Source organism: Diorhabda sublineata, chromosome 7, assembly GCF_026230105.1.
Source record: "Diorhabda sublineata isolate icDioSubl1.1 chromosome 7, icDioSubl1.1, whole genome shotgun sequence".
NCBI classification, from domain to species: domain Eukaryota; kingdom Metazoa; phylum Arthropoda; class Insecta; order Coleoptera; family Chrysomelidae; genus Diorhabda; species Diorhabda sublineata.
Window position 1 is genome coordinate 7030234 of NC_079480.1, and position 22417 is coordinate 7052650.

Genomic DNA, 22417 nt, shown 5'->3' on the forward strand with positions numbered 1-22417 from the left:
GGGATGGGATTATGCATGTAGAATTTTTTGAAAATATAATTTTTTTTACGTTTTCCGTCTCAATTTTAATTGCTTCTCTTCTTAAACACTGTATTTCGTCGTTATTAATATTATTATTATTTTGGTGGTGGTGGTATAACGAAGAAGACCCCCAGAACCGAAGAAAATGGAAATATTTTTATTATTGCGTGTTAACACTTTTTCCGCATGTTTTGATTGCGAGGGTCAAATACAGAAAACCTGAATTTTCAGATAGTCTACTACCTGGATCAGATTAAAATTATTTTTTACCTGGATAACATATCATTAATAAAATGGAAGTCAGATTGTGACGTTTCTTTTCTTAATATTCATTTTTTTCATTCCAATTCATAGATAATGCATTTGGATACTGATGTCATTCTTTGTATTCCATACTATCCAGACTCTCCAGACTCTCCAGCTATTGGACAGAAGTTTTTTAAGCCATTAAGAGTTACTCATCTAAAGAAGTCACGAATGGAATGCGTTTGAGTCGATATGTCCTATATTGGAACTACAGCAGAAGAGTATCAACAGATTTCAACTTAAACACAAGCTTTTTATGCGATGTCGATAGCTGCGCTTGCCGATATTTATTTTCTCCGCCCTCTAAAATGATGTTTTGCAAAAAAGCAAAAGTATCCGCGCACGGCGTGCACGTTTGCGTATATATTATACAACTCTGCTTCTAAGCTTGTGAAACTATTGATCGATATTTACCGAATTAAGTTAAGTAATTTGATAATAATGAAAAAAATATATTTATGTTTCTAAATATTTTTGATATTAGGGATCTAGATTAAAATATTTTGCTAAAGAAAAGTCGGAACGTCCATTTTTATCTTTCTTTTAAAAAATTATCAAATAAAACTAATTTTAAAATAGAAGAGACCTAAAATCAAGAAGATTTAGAAACATAAACAAATCAAAAGGTCTAAGAAATAAGATATTAAAAAAAAACAAAATATATTAACATAAATTACAAAAGAATCGAAATTTTCATAAAACATTATTGCTGGAAGGACAAATATGGCTGTTAAGACTACAAATATCGATTAAAACTAATCAAGAAGCTCATAATGTTCTCCAAACTTCTTACAAATTCGATACTTCGAGATTTACGTGAAAGGGGTTAGGTAGTTTTTGAATATGGAGAAAGAATCTCGAAATACAATGTTCAGGACAATTTTCGTATTTTAACAGCAGATGAATTGTCTCATTAACTTTAATTATAGCTTAGCCAATTTATCAGCTTTAACATAAAAGGGTAGAGCTTGAATATACTCAAATGAATGTCAATAATTAATTTTATGAAAACAGTATATATACATTAAAGGCACAGTGACAATTAACATATCGATCGATAAGTTTCCGGTCCAGTTAATGAAAAATAAGATTTCTAAAGCTTCATCAATCTGTTATGTCATATCTTCTAGCATTATTTGATTCATATTTCTATTTATTTTAAAAATTTTCATGATAATAACATTGTTTTACTTGTGTATCCACATATGTATATATGTATCTTTTGGGGTATCATATACACTACGACCCAAAGAATCTATTGTGTCTGGGGGAGCCAGTGTTTACGGCTGATCTATTAATTTTATATCTTCTAGAAAACACAGAATGACTGTAGCTTTGCCAAGGATCTTAGTCTTCTATTTAAAACGCTGCTAGGCCTAGCTAGAACTCCTGTTAGTATTCGTAGATTGTTCTTATTTGGGTTGATGCATTTAGAAGATCTATGATACCATAGAAGGATTCAGGACCCAGGAAGGGGCATAACTGGACCCCGTATAGTAATTTATTGTGTAGAAATAATATATATATCAAAGTATTCGAAGGATTTTTTTATATTTATATATTTTTTCATTATTAATTTGAATCGGAATTTGGTTCACTTTTTGTTAGTGAAATCTATATTAGTAGACGTTTCTAGTTGAATCTAAGTTTTAATTTTTTTGTACAGGTCTCGATCTTGTAAGTTTTTCTTTGGAATCATGGTAATAGAGCTCTATCAAGGTAGCAATGTCAAATTAGCAAACTTTGTAGCTTTTTTGAAGCTATTTAGTTGCTGAAACTCCGATTTTGTTGCTTAAGAATAAAATTTCGATAAATCAATGAACATCGAGTCAACTAGTGAACCAAAATTTGTTGCTAATTTGTCCTTACCTACCTACCTTATCAATCCTACTACATACTTGACCTATTTTTAACAGTTCACCATGAATCTGATGAAAACTGTGAACAAGCTTTTGGTCTCAAATATACTTGCTGATATTATTATAATTAAATAGAACGTATGAAACTAAATTTTCTCATCTTATAGCCTTTCCTCCTTGTCACTGACTTTATTATTTCACCCATTATGAGATTAAAAAGTAGGGGGCTTAAGGAATTTTACTGTCTTATACCCGTGCCTATGTTTATTTCCTCTGTAAGTCGTACGTCTATTCTAGCCTGTATTTTGTTGTCCTTTATATGTCTTCGATTGTTTTGATGATGTCTAACCGTATTTGTCTATTGTATAAAAGGTGAACCACGTCTCTTAATCTAGCTGTGTCAAAGGCTTCTGTCATGTCAATCGAGCAAATGAATGCCGGTTGATTATATTCTAGAGCTGTCTCTGTTATTTGTCTAGTTACAAACACTTCATCAGTACATGATCTCCGACTTCTAAAACCTTGTTGTTCATCCTCAAAAGATATTTTTTGATATATTAGTTGGGTTAAAATTTTGGTTGTCATTTTTAGAGTAGTGTTTAAAAGATTGATTCCTCTATAGTTTTCCGGTTCTTTTCTGTCACCTTCTTTAAATAGTGGAATTAGTTTACTTGTTTTCCATTCTTCAGATACTTTTTTGTTTTTTAATATTTTGTTATTTTTTGCCAACTGCCCAGTCATTGCTTTCCCACAATTTTTTAAAAGTTCATTTGCTATTCCATCACTGCCTGTAGCCTTTCGGTTTTTTAGTTTTCTCTGAGCTTCCTCCACTTCCTTTGTACTTATTCTGGTCTCTCCATCAGTTGTGATTTTTGGTGTTTCCGGTTCTTCTGTTGTGAATTGGTTTTGTGAGTACAACCTTTTTAGGTAGTCTATCCAGGTTTTTATTCCTATATGTTTTACTTCTACTCTTTCTTTCACATTTTGCTTATGTCCTCTTATAAATCTCCACAGTCCGTAGAAGTCATGTTCTAGATCTTTTGAGAAGCGCCCCCAGTGGTTATTTTTTTCATTCTAACGAGCCTACGCCTCTCCTTGCGAATCCTCTTATAGTTCTCATATGAGGGTGGTGTTTTGTTTGTCATATATTCTAGGTACGCTTTTTTCTTTTCCTCACATTTCTCTTTTATTTCCCTACAGAACCATAGCGTTTTCTTTTTGAGTTCTTTATTTTTTTCCACTGTTTTCTCGCCGAGAGGTTCGTTTGCGGCTTTTAGAATGTTAGTTTTTATTGGGATGGGAAATGGAGGGATAAAAATTCTCTGCTATGCAGATGATAATTTTCTCATAGCAGAAAGTGAAGACGACTACAAAGATTGGTCCACAAGTTTAACATAGTAGCAAAGAAGCTAAACATGGTAATTTCATCCCAAAAAAGTAAAAAAAACTGGTCATTAGCAAAGAACCGATTAGATGTAAGACGGAAATTGACGGCACCAGCATTGAACAAATTATGTAAGCTAACTACTTAAGCATCACACTATCAAGCTATGGACATATAGAATCAGAAGTAAAAAACAAATAAAAAAGCCCATAGAGCAACAGAATGCCTCAATAATATAATATGGAGAAACAAACATATTAGGCAAACTAATACTAGAATTTACAAGACCAATAAATATACACAGCAGAAAAGAGAGAATACAATACTGAGGAGAATCACGTGGAACACACTGAGAGATCGAGTAAGTAGCGACTACATTAGAACAACATGTAATGTGGAGAAGATTAACGAGTGGTTATTGAACAGACAAAAAGAATGGAACAACCATATAAGTAGAATGACAGATGATAGGGTAGTAAAAATCGCAAGAGACAAATCGCCAGCCGGAAGGAGAAGTGTCGTTCGACCCCGGAAAAGATGGAGGAATAATATAATTTAAAAGCACAACAAAAGAAAGAAATAGGCTTGAGATGATAACATTTATAAAGATTGTTCAAAAAAAACAATGTTGATTGCAAGATACCCGTATAGTAACTTGATTCACAAATATGTTTAGGGAAACTGGTTGCGTCGTGTTAGGCACTTGAATGTAGAGCATTTCACATCACATCGTGGCGGACTATCTCACAAAGTAGTGATACTTCTTACTTCCATCGTTTTTCCTGATATACCTTTTAGTACGTTTCAGATAAAACCAATATACTACTTCCCACAACCTTCCGCACTGTTTCATGACACCCTCTCCTATCTACTTGGTTACACGAACCCAACGGGGATGCTTTCGATCCGAGGGACGATCGACTTAATCGTCCACTCGATATTGACCGAGCTACTTTATCGGTAGATGTTAGTCAGGTGCGAAGGGCATTGACTAAGTTATGTTACACTTTGTATTTACTTGATTTACGGTGGTTTCCTTTGTATTTTTTTGATATATGAATTTTACATATTTAATCAAACCTTGATTATTGTGTTGCACCTTCGACCTAGTACACGTGCCCATACTTGTCAGAAATTTAGATATGTGATAAATATATCCAAAAAACAATTCTGTGTATTATCTTAGTTTCCTTCTACTGGAAAAGAATAATTAGCAATGGCCGAATTTTACTGTGGGAATAAGAAGATATATTGCGACCTGTTTGGCATGCTCATTCTGAGTTAAGTCTGCTATTAATAATTTATATGATTACTAGCAACTCGCCACGCTACGACTTCGCACCGGCACGAAATATAAATATTTTTTTGGAACGAAAAGTATTCGATACCGCACGCGAAAGCTCTGTGAAGGCTCACGAGCCAATTGTAAATATACGTAGAATAGTCGAGAACTATTCGGTTTGAAGTTTATTCAAATAATAAAATCAAAATAACAATCTACTTTTTTAGCATCTTTATATACGTCATAACTTGTAAGTAGCTCAGATTGTAGGGCGATTTTATAGGCCAAACAAATTAGTAGTTAACCCTGTATCAAAAATATTGATAGTTGTTGAATTTTTGAAAACGGAGAAGCCTGCTTACGAATTAGGCAAACGGATTCAGAGATTAATAAGGAAGGAAGAGTCTCATAATTTTGAATATTTTAAAGAAGTAACGGCAGTGAGCCCTGCTGTTTAGTCCGAGTTAATATCTAACAGCTCTCTTTTGTAGTTTGAAGATTTGCTCAAATTCAATCGCACCACACGTAACTGTAAAGGAGGTGGATAAGTACAATTCTTTAGAAAATTATCTCAGTGCCAGGCAGGAGGAACTTGATTTTTTAGAAAAGGTGACAATATGTACCTCCCATTTCAAAGAATTGTCCACAATATGCACTAAGAATTTTACAGATTTAACTACGCCAATGGTGGTGTTATTTGATAAAAAATGCTGCCATGCTTGCTAAAACATTAGTTTTAGAAACGTTGAGACAGAGAAGATTAGAATCGCACCATGATTTAAGGATGATTAGTTCACTAGATATGGTCCTTTGTCCAAATAGACATATTTCACCACTGATGTCTAGATAGGCGATGTCGTTTATAAACAGAAGAAACAAAATAGGATCTAATATTGAGCTTTGGGACACACAATTCCTCTATAACTATATGTTCCTTAAATATTTTCAGTCGGGTAGCTTTTTTGACAATTTGTTGGCACATAAAGTATTATTTATTTTATATAGAATCTTTGAAAACTCTACGATGCTAGAAATACAATTTTTTTTTAACTTTAATCACATGTAACGTGAATATCAACGCATTTTTATTAACACTATTGGTAAAAATAAACTGTGAGAATTTAGGGAAAAATTGGATTTTATATCCAATTCAATAGATTCATTATTAATTAAGGAACTCAACTAATGAGAAACTCATGTCAAGCTATTTAAGATATTAATATGAAAGGCAACAAAACGGTAGAGTGTTACTTCTGGGACGAGATACAGAAAAAGAAGCGAGCTTGATATTGCAAGTTGCGAGCTGGAACAACTGCAACATTTAAATGACAAAGCTGACTGTTCGATAGTCATTACAGCGATATAAATATTAAATAAACGGCAGCAACTGAAACTAGCCGGATTTGGCTCACTCAACTCATTAAATAAAGTCATTGAAAGAGCACTTTAAAATGTACTGATTAACTTGCCTTTTCAATACGCCATTGCTGTATAAACGCAAAAGAATCGCAAGTTTAACCAAGTTCATGAGTTGAGTGAAGAGGACATAAAAGTTCGGCTAAAACTATATGGATATGACTCACTTAACTATTGAATAAAGTCATTAAAAGAGCACTTTGAAATCGATTAATTTGCCTTTCCAATACGCCATGGCTGTAAAAATGCAAACGAATCGCAAGCCTAACCAAGTAATTTTACCCATTTTGTACGTTCGAATGTTGAAATCAATTAAAGACGACAATCAAGTAAATGCTGGAAATTTATTCAGTTTTCTATAATCGCTCGCCTTCAATGGATTTATAGTTAATTTAAGAGCATTTCTAGTTAATAAGCACTACTTTGATAGATATTAGATTGAATGATATGGCATCTTCTCACCAAATCATTTGCATCTGCTTCCTCGGTTAGTGTTCATTTAGAGTTTTTTAGCCTTTAAACAGCCTTAGATGAAACATATTATACTATTTATATTAAATACACTTAATATAACCAGTAATGGATAGAAACTGCTTGAAATATTGGGATTGAGATATTTTCGCGCATTACGCATTGAATTTGCTGCATTATTTTTCTGCAGTCACCTGTACTAGCCACGAATCCAAAATGTTTCATAATTATCGAGTAGTTGTTAGCATCGGTTAAATTTTATATATACACATAATAAGAATGTTCGAAGTTTCATTTAATTGTTGATATTTCCATAAAATCCATATTAACGTCTTCATTCGTTCAACATGAGTTTCTCATTAGTTGAGTTCCTTAATTATTGATGAATCTATTGAATTGGATATAAAATCCAATATGAATTTTCCCCAAATTCTCTCAGTTTATTTTTACCAATAGTATTAATAGAAGTGCGTTGATATTCACGTTACATGTGATTAAAGTTGAAAAAATCGTATTTCTAGCATCAAAGAGTTTTCAAATATACGATTCAGTATTAAACAAATAATACATTACGTGCCAACGAATTGTCAAAAAAGCTACCCGATTGAAAATATATCGGAAAAATATAGCTTTCGCAGAGCTTTGCAATACAATTAATGACATCAAAAATAAATACTCATCTTAAACTGATGGACTTACAGAAGTCAGCTTGTTAGGGTTGATATAAGGATGTCTTCTATTTCTTCTGTTTACAAACGAGATCGCCTATCTAGACATCAGTGGTAAAATATGTCTATTTGGACATAGGACCATATCTAGTGAACTAATCACCCTTAAATCATGGTGCGATTCTAATCTTCTCCGTCTCAACGTTTCTAAAACCAAAGTTTCATCATATAAAACTACATTGTTGCCTTTTTTATTAAAAAACACCAACATTGAAGTCTGTAAAATTCTTGTTGTGGACAGATCCTTGAAATGAGAGTTACATATTGCCGCCTCATCTAAAAATTAAGTTCCTCCTGTTTATGCCCTTATTGAGTCGCATTTCCCTTCTGGGAGTACGTGTAATGCGACTCAATTTAAGCGAATCTTCACACCACAAAAGAGGGCTGTTAGATATTTACTCGGACCAATCAGCAGGGCTCACTGCCGGGACTTCTTTGAAAGATTGAAAATTCTGACTCTTCATTACTCATTCATCTTTGAATCCATTTGCCTAATTCGTAAGTACGCTTCTCCAATTTCTTAGGAACTTAGGAACGCAGAGCACGACTTTTACCTACCTACTCCACATTCGGAATTAGTTAAGTGCTCAATATTTTACAATGCAACATAATGCACAGTCACTTGCCAATCAATCAATAACATTTAGAAGCACTAACTATTACCTATTATTATCACCTAACATTTTGTGTTTTATTGTGGTTATCTGCATATTGAAATTTTGTTTTATTTGTATGAATATTTAAATAATTTAAAGATTTAGTTAGTTTTATGTTTGTTTTTCATTTTCTACAAGCTATTGTCTACAAATTGTAACATTTTTTTAAAAATAAAGCATTTCTCTCTCTCTCTCTCTCTCTCTATATATATATATATATATATATATATATATATATATATATATATTATAATAAACTGAAAATGAAATTAATCAGGTACATTACCGCCACATGAAAACATTTTAATTCAAACGCCAGTCGAGGAGGATATTCTAATCATAATTTAAAATATCTATTGTGCTTTTTTTGCATAATAATAAAAAAAACCTCTGTGAATCGGATTAATCTACTTCTGCTGAAATGGGACTGAATAAATTCCATAGGGTTACGCCGATGATACTGTGGCAATTATAAAACTATTCAAACTTGAATATCGTTCACAACACGAAAATTGCCATGACGTATTTATTTTCCATTTGCATAAATAATTATTAAAATCCGTTCCGTATCTATACCGTCCGAACCATAATAAGTAATAATTATTCCAATGAAAATGTTTGAAACTCACACTTTTTAGCATGCTTAGCTTAGTATCTATATTACTGGTCGAAAGTATTTGGTAATTTTATACTTTCGCGATCGTTTTTTGGATCTAGAAAATCGAAAAATCATCCGATTTCAAAGATTTTTTTTTAAATCTTTGTGTTTACGGCAGATTTACGAAAAAAATTATGGGAATAAAAAAAATTAGAGCTTATATTGGTTTCAGAGCTTGTGTGTTCATGAAAATGCACTCATTCACGTATAATTGATGATAACTTTTTTCCAAATAATCAAAAAACAAACGTTTTTATATATTAATCGTTTTTTTTGTGTAGATTGACAAAAAAATATATGAAGCGTTTGATGCTTTGTAAAAAAGTTATGAACGATTATATGCGTTTATAATCACATTTAAAGTCATAAAACTATAGAAAATCTCCAGGTGACATATTTTTCATATTTCTTTTCATAAATCCGCCGTAATAACGAAGATTTAAAAAAAATCATCGAAACGGATGATTTTTCGGTTTTCTAAAGTCAAAAAAAAAACCTAATTTCTCTGTCAAGTGAAGGTCTAAACGGTGTCTTAGAAGCTAAAAACAATAATGTTCATTATTTGTATATACGAGCGGATGTTTATATTTCGGTCGGTGAATACGATAAATTGAAACTTGTTGTGCATTGATTTATTCTTTTTGGACAAATACTTCTTTTTGTGAAGATTCGTATAATACTGTCTCGCAAATTCAGACTTGCAAGTTTTAAATTGGAAACTGTCAGTTGAAACTCGTGCAGTAATCGCAAGTCTTCATAGTCTAGGTGAAAGTAGACATACCATTATCGCTTAATTAAAAATACCTCAACGTACATAGTGATACAATATTGTTCTGAAAAAACATCGATATCTTAAAACATCGATATATTTTGAAAAATATCGATGTGCAAAAATATCGTCGATAAGAGCGATATATCGATGTTTTTGCCGATGCTTCATTGACGAATTTGATTACGTCGCTTTATTTTCTACCATGCAGTGTTCTGGTTAGTATAGGTAAGCCATAAATATAGTCTGAAATGCAATTATATTGGAAACTGATGAAAAATGAGCAGAATTTTGACTAAAGCACTCCTCATCTTATGAGAAGGAGTTAACTCCACCTAAAGCTTAAAGTTTGTCCTTGTCACTGGGTTATCACTTCGCGAATTTAAAAAGTGTTTAGTAAACTTAAACGCAAAAATGGAAATTACTTTTTTAAAAAATCAGTAGGTATCCTATATTTTGTTAATTGCCTGGAAGCATACTAAAAAACTGCAAAAAATTCAATTGACGCTGTGTTAATTTCACTGAAACGGTATCTATGAAATCTTCTTAACACCATAAAACAGATAAACAATTCAAAGCAATTCTCACTACCGGAACACCCAAGAAAAATCAATACGGATACATAAGACAAAGTCGATTGTTTACCTACGTCCGTAGGGTAAATATTTTGACGTGGATAAGCTGTTACATTGCCTAATTGTCACCATCGCTGTCTATTTTTCTTGCACTCTAAACTGTCCCTCAATGGCGACTGGTAGTACTTTTGAAATGGATATCTTTCTCATTCACAGCAATACTTTCTGTTAGTGTCTCCCTCTGATTACTAGCATCATACTGCCATGTTGTTCATTACTTTCAAAATTAAACAATTGAATAAATGACTAAATTAATTAAAATGGAATTTCTAGAACCGTTGGCGATATTCATTCACAATTACAATGTCTGACGCGCGTACCGATAACCAAGTTATCGTCTTCAGAGACTGAATGTAAACAGTTTAGTCTCTGAAGACGATAACTTGGTTATTGAAACGCGCGTCAGACAGTCTAATTGTTAGTGTTGATTTAGTCGTGGTGTAAACAGTGTATTCAGAATTAATGACTAGTAAGTTAAATATATGACACATAGTTAGCAGTGATACATATGTCTGGTAGGATTTAGAATTATTACCTGAAAAGGTAAGGTTCTCTAATCAATGCAACCTCTACCGCCAGCCAGGTAGCTCAGGCTCTAACCGAAAAAGCTAGAAACAAGCAACATAACAAAGCATCAGCAGACCTGAAAATTTTGTTTTCCAAACGTTGTTATTTCCTATTCTATTATGTTTAAGTTCATTTTTTTTAACCATACACTGAAATTTCTACAAAGAAATCATTCTTCAAATAAGATTATTTGTTGAACAAGGTTTATAAACTGATATTAAATGAAATTATAACATTAAAATATCATTATAATAGAAAGGAGATTATTAAAAATAGATTATTCAACGTCTGAAAATGAGAATTAAAAACTTCCGCCAGATTATTCATGATATTGTTGGAAATGTATTTTAGAAAAAAGTCGCAGATCCAATTCTCACACGCACAAAACATAAAACGTAATAATTTAATCGAATGTCACGTCACCAATCACAGGGAGTTCCTGTTTCAGATAAAATTCTAAAAGTTTTGTTATTTGTACGTAGTCCGATTCATCAGTTCTCAACCTATCACAGAAAGTAAGATTAGAAATAAAAAAAACTGTTATTATTTTTTCAGAACATCTGGCAGAAACTTCTATGATGCATCTTGAATGAAAATATTCGTATACTGCTTGTTTAATTTTATCGTCGCTGTTAAATTTTTAATCCATTAACTCAATCTTTAGCTTTGCCAACAAAAATAGTCGGACGACGCCATATCAGGGCTATATGGTGGGTGTTCAATCTCTGTGAAGCCGCATCCGTGTACAGTAGCTTTGGAAAGCCAAGCAGTATGAGTTGGAGCATTGTTATGAAGAATTGGAGATTTTTTTGACGTAACTGTCTTCGTAAGTCAGAGTAATATACCACGTTCAAGGTTATATTTGATACCTTGAAGTTACTCAATAGGATACCCTCGCAGTTTCAAAATATTGTACCCATCACTTTCTTGGTGCTTTTCGTGACTTTTCTTCTTTGGTATGATATGAATTTTCCATTCCGATGCTACTCCCTGGAATCTCTTTTGAATGTCGGATCACCCGGTACAATTGATCTGATTACATTGTCTTGGTACTTCCGGCAAAGGTCGATGCTGCGTTTGCACTTTGCACTGCACTTAGAATTCGAAGCACTAATTTTTATCATATTTACATCTCTCTCGTGGATCATCTTTACTCGTCCCCAGCGAAACAACTTACACCCATTTGTAATTGATGAAAATGATGGAAACAAGAAATTCAATTTGAGTTATTCTTTAAAACAACTTGACTGAGTGGTAGTTTAAGTCTACTATAATAAAATGGATCAAAGCAGCTAGTTGAAACTTTGTGTAAGTCTTGTTAAGACTGATACGTGCATGAAGAATTTCGCGAACCCACTGTATTTACTATAGGATGCCAAGAATTCGAGGAACATACTACTTCATTTGGCAAAAATGTATATACTTAAGTTTAAATGAAACAATATTTGTGCACTAACACTGCTTTAACAACCTTGCGCACTATGTTGTATGTGCTCGCGATCTTCAACTATGTTCCTTTATTATTCGTTTTGTCTTGGTATCTATTGAACAGAATATGATTATAGAAATTATCGAGGAAGACAGAGGACGCGCAACCCCTAGCAATTAAGTTCAGTTTTGAAGAAACTGAATACTACAAATCAGTTTGAAATTGGTAATATGTATGTACTTGCAGTTGTTTCAAAGTGGATTTTTAAGAGCAGAAGATGTTCCATCATAGTTAATTTCAATTATAGTCTCTGTAAGGGAAAGTCTAGACACGAGCTATATCGCTCATGTATAAGAATCTTTAACACTTTGGTCGACTTATCCAAAACGACGTAGACATCAGTAAATACACGAAATTCATTGCATATTTGAAAAATGAATCAGTTGGGTATAGACCCAAAAAATCTAAAACATTTGCCCTTGAAGAAATTAATAAGTTTTGGTAGCAACCTCCCGACGATCATTATCTCTTGCAAAAAATTTTAATGTAAGCTTAGATATTATTTGTAACATCTTTCAGGTTGCTTTAATATTAGGAATCGCAGGAGCTCTGCAGAGGGAGGAATTATATAAAATGAAGTGTAACGATATTAATAATACCGGAAATGTTTTAATTATCATAATACCTGATATAAAAATTCATGTTCAATGTCGATTTACTGTTATTGGTGAAATATCTAAAATAGATTGAACTTGGTAAACATTTAGAAAAAATATAAAAACCAACGACCCACAAATATCTTTTTGCAGTATAGAATTGGAAAATGCAAAACCCATTTTGGTGGTGATATAATTCAACTAAAGAAGCGCGGTGGGTGGAAATCCAACAAAATAGTGGAGGGTTACGTACACGACTCAATAAAAAACAAAATGGTTTCCACAGAGAAAATTTTAACGGGAACAACTAGTTCCAATTCAAGCAACATTGTAAATGTTCACGATCCTACCAACAATCCATTAATTACTGATACAACTATAGACGGTGTTATTTCTAAGAACTCGTTAATTGCTGCCAATTCAAGTACCAATAGTAACCTAATTTCTTCACTCCAAATTAATAATGCTCTCAGTTGTAGTCTCAATATTACTATTACAAAATAAAAATTGATAAAAGTTTTGTCAAATTTTTTCAAGTCTACGAACGTAGACAAAATTTTGTATGAAACTCGTGAGTAAAGTAACTTTTTTTCACTCGTAGAAATTACCCGTATGGTCAAACCGTCTTACTAGTGAAAAAAAGTATTACTTTACTCACTTGTTGCATAAATAACTATTTCTGAATGTTACTCAATTTTTACAAGAAAAAGATAAAAAAACGCGAAGAGCCTTAGCCCAATCTCTTATTCAATAAAAAAATTCAAATTATTTCCATTGTTTTTTAACAGCTGTTAGTTAACAATCATAATATTGCAGTCTTTTATTTGTATAATTCACACATGAATTCGTAATTTTATAACAATATATTGATCAAATACTTAAAGATTGTCATTTAACTCGTCTCTTTTTGTAATTTTATTTATTATTCATGTCTATAAATGTTATCTCCTTAGTAAAACTTCTATACTTTGACTATATGTCCCAATAGCTCGTGTCCAGACTTTTCAATACAGAGACTTCACTTTAAATGATAAAGATTTCTGCTAAGGAAACCAGGTCCAATAAAGAATTTATAAGATTTGATTGCTAAAAATAATACCAAAATAAAAAGTGTAAATCTGTCGAAGGTAACTTCGCAATAAGTGGACAATAATTCTATTCTATATTTGAGCACTGAGTTGATTTTGAAAAACAATTTTTTTGATATATAGCATACTTGAGCAGCAAATATTGCAATGGATGTTTGAGCGGTTCTGAATTGCACAATCAGAGAAATGCTAAACTGGAAATAATAATCGAACGACATTTATATTGTGTTAAGACAGATTACGAAATTAAAATCGATAGACTAATAACAAATTTACACATAGATTTGAAAGGATTGAATAAGCACTAAAAGTCTCTCAGGAAACGGCAAACTGATCTGTATCGTCGGTGTTTATCTCGAATGACGTGTATATAAAGAGATTGATTGCGTCAACAAAAATATCATCATAATTTTGTTTTCCAATTGATTTCCGATTAAATAATCATTTAGTTATGGAATGTAAGCATTTTTGAGAAAAATAAATAGAAATAAATTTCTTGGCAAAACAGGAAGTACTGCCAACATTAAAAATACTATTTCAGTGTATTGAAAATAGCACGTCACTCAATAAATCATGTGATTATCTAAGAACAACACATTTTTAACAAAAAATCGATTTTATTCATCAATTTAATCTCCTTCAAGAGCAATACAATCATTTCAACGATTATCTATTTTCTCGATGCCGTGCTTGTAGAAGGATTTGTCTTTTTTCTCAAAATAAGTCTCAGTTTAAGCAATTGTTTCTTTGTTTGAACTAAATTTCTTACTAACGAGCATTTTTTTTAAATCAGCGAATAGTCAGTACAGGCCAGATCTGGAATATACGTTGGATGAGAAAGCAATTCGAAGTGTAATTTAATCGTTCAATTTTACCATCATAGTGAATCGGTGCATTATCTTGGTGAAACAGTAGTTTTTTCTTCGACATATGAACCCGTTTTTTTTTGTTTTTCGCATTCAAGCGATCCCACAACTCTATGTAACATTCGCTATTGATTTTCTTCCTTTGGGTATAGTCGATGCACAATATTCGAAGCGCATCCCAAAATACTGAAGCTATAACCTTCCCATCTGACTGTTGTGCATTTGAACGCTTCAGGCGTGGTTCACCGGCTGCAGTTCACTCAGATGATGATCGTTTTGATTCCGGAGAGAAGTGATGGATCATTGTTTTATCTATTGTCACATAACGATGCAAAATCTCTGATTTATTATGTGTGAACCTGGCCTGGCATAATTGTAAACACACTGCCTTCTGATATAATTACGGTATCAGCTATCTCACGCAATTTGAATATTCGATTAAATATAACCAATTTGTGGACTTTTTTGATGTTTTCTGGAGTAACTATCTCAATTGGACGACCAGAACGTTCACCATCATCTGTGTCTGTACGACTACGTTTGAATTCAAAAAAACAATAACAAATGGTTCATTTCTATGGAGTAGAGTCCGGATAACACTTTTAAAGCCACTGCTGAGCTTGTACAGTAATTTTTTTTTCATTAAAAAGCAAAGATAAATTAACACACGAAATTGTTTTGAAATAACAAAAGTATCTTCACTTAAATGGCTTTTACTCTTTTCTGACTTAACGTCATGAAATTCTACTAGTCAATTGACAGTTGGCACTCCAAAAACGTCATATGGATTTGAAAATGGCAGCGCCATCCGTCACACGACAGATTTATATCCGTTTTCTACCAAGTAGAATTCTTTTTGGTTGAACAGAACCGGTTTGTCTTAAACGTTATCCAAATTTATAATTATATATTTATCGAGTGATTTTCGACAATTGATTATTTTGCTGTGATCAATTCGATAATTGAGTATTTTCTTTAGCGAATTCCGCATATGTGTCAAAAGCTGGGTTGTCACTGCGTAAAAATGTCTTCGGTCGACTAGACGATACCAATTGCAGCCTGATTTCACCATATACATGGTGAAGGATACGAAAGACGAAATTCTTTGATATGCGATCAAAATCGGCTGGCGTTGACTCATTTCGAAACATAATCGCGAAATTAGTTTGGGGGTGAGTACGAAGTCGAGATGTGACAACCCGGCTTATTATAACAAATTTTCATATTTATGCAGGCGCGTTGTGAGTGAAGTTAACAGTGTTTTGTATTCATGTATATCCCGAGGTGAATTCATTTTTAGATCTAGTTGTGACAATGTATAAATTTGATTATAAATATTTGATTATAATACAAAACACAATCGATAAAACAATAAATAAAACGGTCGAAAAGTCACAAATTATTGCAGTTGAAATATTATTTTCACTGTTAATTTGAACTATTTCAACGGACTGGTACCAGCGGTCAAATTTTTTGTATGTTGATAAGAACATATTGTCAACAAAAAGTTTTACGATAAACTAGAAAATAATTTTGGCAATCACAAATTTCATGAGATAAACTCACACGACGAACAAAACAAATGATAAGATATGTAAATTGAATTACCAAATATTAGATTTTTGAAATATTTAATGTACACATACATATAGTTGATCGATTTAATAGACTTTTTTGAAGATAACCTTGAAAAAAAAAACAAATTATATTGCTTGTTATTCAAGTTTAATTTTCTCATTCAAAGGTTTGTCGATTTCTCCTAAATCAATTTTAATTCATCATAAAGAGACGTCCCTACTAATCTTTTACCTTGGAACACGACATCCTCCGATTTTTTGCAATCGGGTTTTACCAAATTATAAAAGGAAGGAGACGTTTTGCCATAGAATGCGACACCATCAAAACAATTTGAGATGCACAGAAAGTGCCTCAAATAAATAGTCAGAAGTGTGCTCCAAAGTAACGCCAAAAAGGTTCAATTACCTTGGAACTCGACATCTTCCGCTCTCAAAAATTTTAATTGCAATCGTTTTGCGATAAAATGCGACGTTATAAATTATTTTGCGACGCCGTCGCTGCATTACGATGATAACTCTGAATCACATACTTTTTGCGATTGGGTTCAAGCAAAGCTTTAATGAAAGGATAAAAATTACGATAGAATGCGACACCATTAAAACAATTCAAGATGCATAGAAAGTGCCTCAAATCAATGATCAAAAGTGTGCTCTTAGGTTACGCCAGAGAAGCTCAGTTACTTTGGAGCTCGACATCTTCCGCTTTCAAATTTTAATGCGTTTTGCGATAAATTCCGACGTCATTAATCATTTTGCGACCTACCTACCATCGAAGGAACTGAAGAAACTCATTAATGTGTCAAAGAAGCAGTAGATAATAACGAAATAGCAATTGTGGTCGAAGTCATATCTATTTAACCGAGAAAATCCACCAATTTGTGATGTTATTAGAACCTTAACGTGAAACATCAATTGTGGAACTGCCGAAAGTACAAAAACGGGAGAATACTTTTTAACTGTACAGCAATCTTTCTACTTCTTACGACGCCATCTCCCTACGGAGGTTGGCGATCCAAACGGCTATTGTCGTACGAAAAACCGCAGCTCTGAAACTTTCTGTAGTCGTCTCTCCGAGCCATCTGCGCAAGTCTTTCAGCCATGAATCTTGTCAACGGCCCAACGACCGTTTACCTACCGATCTTCTCTTCTATTATCAGGTGGAGAATCTCTCTCATTACGAGTATATGTCCTAGGTACTGCAACTTTATCTCTTTGATAGTCGTGAGAAGTTCTTTATGTTTACCCATTTGCTGTAGGACCTCTATGTTTGTCTTATGTTCCTTCTAAGATATCCGCAGCATTCGCCTGTAGGCGTACATTTTGAACGAATCAATTTTCTAGTCTGTGGCCGCATCCATGGTCCAAATTTCGCATCACGTACAGAAGAACAAGAAAGATATAATAGCAAAGCATTCTGGTCCGGAGTTCCAGGCTGAGGTTGTGGTTTGCCAGTAGTGTACTCATGTTGTTCAGAGTTTTCCGCGCTTGCTCAATTCTTGATCTGGTTTCGTGTTTTGGGTCGCATTACTGGTTGATCAGTTTTCTTAAAGATAAAAATAGGAATATTGCAAACATAATTAAGTATCTAAAAGAAACTCAATTGTATTATAAATTGTGAACTGACATATAGCTAATAACCTTTACTGTTGACGTTCAAATAATTGATTTCCAATTTTCATTTTATCTAAGCAAATACTAAACTAATAGATATCGATGATTAAGGTTCTTGCAGTTTTTATTGTTTCAATGTGGGCTAAAAATTGGATAGGGTATGTATGAAGGAAAAGGTAATTAATAAAATCATTCACAATTCAATTACTCCATTTAATGATGGTAATGAAAGTTGTTTTATTTGCAAAGAATTTATTTTCCTTTATGGTTCTTGGTTTTAAAATTTCATTTTCCAGAAAAAAGAAAACAATTGGGGTACAAAAAGGGAACAGTTCACGTCTGGTACGCTGTTTAAACCAAACGCCCTTACAGGCAAGTACATTTTACTCGTCTATCTTCAATGGCAATCTGAGTGGCAAAGATTATTTCAAAAAATAGACTAAGAAAAGGTCACACTAAAATTACGCACGAATATTTCCTATGTAGAAGTAACAAATCTATGTGTACAAATTATAACTGAGAACTTACTGTAAGACATATACTTTTAGAATGTACATTTTACGCGTCGAGAAGGCAACAATGTAGTTTTCCAAATGACATGAAAACCCTACTTGGAAAGAATTGAGACGTATAATATTTATAAGTATCTGTTAAATACGTCTTTAATTAACAAGTTGTGATTAAATTACCAAATCCATAGCTCTACGAAGCTCTTAAAAGTGTTACTTGCCTGACACTGAAGCTTAGTTTATGGACCCAAAATTAAATCTATAAACATTCAACTAAAATTTCTTGGTGTTAATTTTTTGGTTTATGCAGGAAATTAAGGATAATTTAGTTTACTGGTAAACCAATAGAAAGTTCCTGTATGGGTACTTATTGTCATGAAAATGAGGAAAGTTCCTATTCCTTTTTCCTATTTTCTTATTTTAAATCAGTTTTAAAAATAAAACACCACGGCCGGAATCGGCGCATTTTCAGGAATAATATTTCCATAACCAAAGAACAAGGATGTTGTAAACAAAAAAAATACTACCAATACAGACTGACCTATCTATTCTGTGTTCATAACCTCACAAAATTAAGGAATTAAACTCAAAAGTTAAAAATGGGCAAACTCTTAGTTTAGTTTCAAGTTAAACTTATTGTTAATTTTCTGCATGAACTACAAGTACCATATCAGTGTTTTTCAACTATTAATATGAATTATATCATTATAAACCAAGCTTCATAAAATGTCTAGAATTCTGCTACATTACTATATTATGTTTCATAATTTGTTCAAAAGTACAATTCCACTTGTTCCAATGCCCGAAAAATAAAACTTTGAAATTTCTATAAACTAATATTTTCCAAATTAGTTTCTCAAATAACTTTTTTCCAAAAAATCAACAAACTTAAGCAAAATTCACATTTTTTGACGCATCTTGTATAGGACTTTAAAGATATTTGATTGTTGTATTTTGTATTTTGGGAAATGCGGTTTTTTAAGAAATATAACTTTTTTTTCTAAAATTGAGAATAAAAAAATTGTTCGCTGTTAATTTTTTACGAAACTCAAATATTCAAACACAACAAAAATACTTTTTTATATCGATATATAAAAACCTCGAGATATTTAAAAGCGAGTAATACCCGTTTATTAATGACTTATTGATGTTATATTCAACATTAGAAGTTAACCTCAAATTAATGTTTACCTGTTGTAAATGCGGCATTTCGAATATGATCAGAGAAAAATCCTTAAACAAATTCACTCCGCGTATTTGATACAAGTTAGGGAACAATTGTCCAATGGAAGTCAAATACGGTATATTATAAAAAATTAAGTATCCCGATATTGTCCTTAATTTGGGAAAAACTACATTCTCAAAATCACTTTCTGTATTCTCGAGCATTATAAAAATTTCTAAATTACCAGCTATTTCACTACAATTTTCTAATTTTGCTAACTGTGTAACAGAATTTCTTAGACTTAAACTACCGCAAATGTTACAGTATCCATATAAATACCGTAAGGTGAATATAAATATTACGATACGAGACATAATCGTCGAAACCGTAATACATGAACTTGTCTCATACTCAACGTTCAACGTTCGGCGGGAAACTGTTTAATATCAACAAACAACTCTTAGATGCCTGCGGAGGCGTGGCGTACAACGAAATCAGTTTTAGATTCTGCGTACACGTTGTCATAATTCCATTAAATCGTTTTTCCTTACACAGCATTGTCAGATGATGGATGTATTTTCAGTAAATAACGGGAAATTCGAAAATCAACTTTCAATCTTTTAATTGTTGTGAAGAAACTAGTAAACGATTGGTATATACTGAGTGATTATATTACTCAAAATTAATGGACTGATTCAACAGTTAAAATAAGTTTTTAGATAATTGCTAGGTATAAACATCTACCTGCAAAAGCTATATCCAAATTAGATTGTTCATAGTTTTATTGAGAAAAAATATAATTAAAATTTCGTAGCGGTGGTAGAAGACTTTTATTTTTGAGAGATATTTTTCTGACTTGTTAATGGTTAAACTTGATTTATAGATGTTAATATTTTGTTAAAAAAACAGATGAACATTACTAATTGGTTAAAGTGGAACTCACTTGAATTTTGAATGATTTGACTCTTCGCTTTCTAAATCACTGTTAACCGATGCCACGATTTAACAGCGGATTTGACCAAAATAAATCGAAAATGAAGAATGAAATTTTTTAATATCTCGCTTCGTTTTCGAGATATCGATACTTAAACTTATAACTTAGCATACGATAAATACATGAATAATTTGATGTGTTTCATAAAGAATTGTCGCTTGTTTTTCATTATTTATAAAATATAAAAAAAATATTTAATGATAGTTTCAAGATTTAATTAGTAATTTAATGTAAAAATATCGTAAGTACGTTCTGAATGCTTTCAAATGTTATTTATTTTCGTTTGTTTTATAATTGAAAAGTTAGACTACTACTAGTATTTCACAATTATCCTGAAAAAGTTCGGTAGCCATTATTTTTGCATTATTTATCCTATTTTTAATAAAAAAATCAACCGAATAAGAAAAATGACTGTAAAAAATCGTTCCAAATCTACCCGCTTCAAATTTATCTGCTCCCAATCTCCCCTCTCCAAACTCACCCGTTTCTCGTGGCCTGTGGCTTTTGGGCAGACCAGGATCCGGGGTTGAGGGGCGAAGCCCCGTGGAGGCGATGGAGTGAAGCCTCCCATAAGAAAAAAATAATAATAAAATAAAACTAAAATAATCCTCACACGAAGAAAATTTTTTTCAGACAATTTTGGCTGTAAAAAAATTACGATATTTGAACTTTCAAAATGCACCACGAGAAGGTTAGGTTAGATTAGGTTAAGTGAGGTTAGATTGATATATACAAATATATCCATAACTATCCCATAAAACCGTCCACGTCACTTTCCAGGCTGAAGAATCTCTTTGCCTTCTTTGAAGCACATTCACCCGTTGCAATCCACTTTTCCATGTTAGAAGCGTGGCGGTGGATGTAGGTTACTTAAAAATCCAACTCAATTTGCTTAACCTGTGTCAATAAACCCTGGTAAACGTTCATTGGTTTAATGTGAGTAAACAGGAGATCCAACGCGTATATAGCTCCAGCATGCATTATGCTCCACTCAGTATATGCCGATGATAACCTCTTTTATCTTACCAACCAAGGTTACTAGAATAATAGAAGGTATGTGACATGCGCTTGTTTTTGTAAACAAACGATCAGCTGCTAGACCACCAGCTACGTCATTATGTTTACATTTTTGTTTTTTTTAATATTTTTATGTCAAACAGAACCTCACTAACATTATATTCGAGTTGTGAGGATGTGTGTTAATGCTTGCTGATCTGGCTATACAAACGAATATATTTCTAACTAACGAATTCACAGCTGTGACAAACCGGTGCCGTCACTTGTCTACTGCGCGTACTGCGTACTTTTTAGACAACCATACAGGAGCTTGATGCAAAAAATTTGGTTGTGAATAAATGAACCATACGACCTCTCGTTTCTGAGTTGTAGGTCTTTGAAGTTGCGAAATCAGAACTATTTTCTAAATCATATAAATCGAACATTATGAATTTTTGATGGATCTCCTCGATCAATCCACCTAGTAGGATGATTTTTTACATCATTCAGGAGGGACTGCATCGTGCATGAACCACATGTATCTGCGAATGTTTGGGGGCATATCACATAATATGGATTGGAAATCAATTTGGAAAAATTTGAAGAATCGCTGACCATTCAGGATATTATTGATCAGCATCCACTGCATCTAATGCATTTTGCTCCAAAGCTGGTGTTCGTTTAGTTCGTCGTCGCCTTTTTTGGCGGGACACTTCCTAAAATTACATTTATTAAAAAATTATGGAAACTAATTTATTTAATCTATGTAGACAA

The 22417-nt window shown here is 32.6% G+C and overlaps 1 protein-coding gene across 2 annotated transcripts in view; it reads right to left on the reverse strand.

Annotated features, from left to right (window-relative positions):
- Nucleotides 1-20113, reverse strand: part of LOC130446598 (insulin receptor-like) — a 230940-nt gene extending 210827 nt beyond the window's left edge. The window contains exon 1 of one of the 2 annotated variants that reach the window (XM_056782958.1): nt 19680-20113. In XM_056782958.1, coding sequence (XP_056638936.1) covers nt 19680-20027 — 348 coding nt within the window. In that variant the 5' untranslated portion in view covers nt 20028-20113. The remainder of the gene's footprint in view (nt 1-19679) is intronic. The other variant, XM_056782959.1, reaches the window with a different exon arrangement.
- Nucleotides 20114-22417: the final 2304 nt, after the last annotated feature.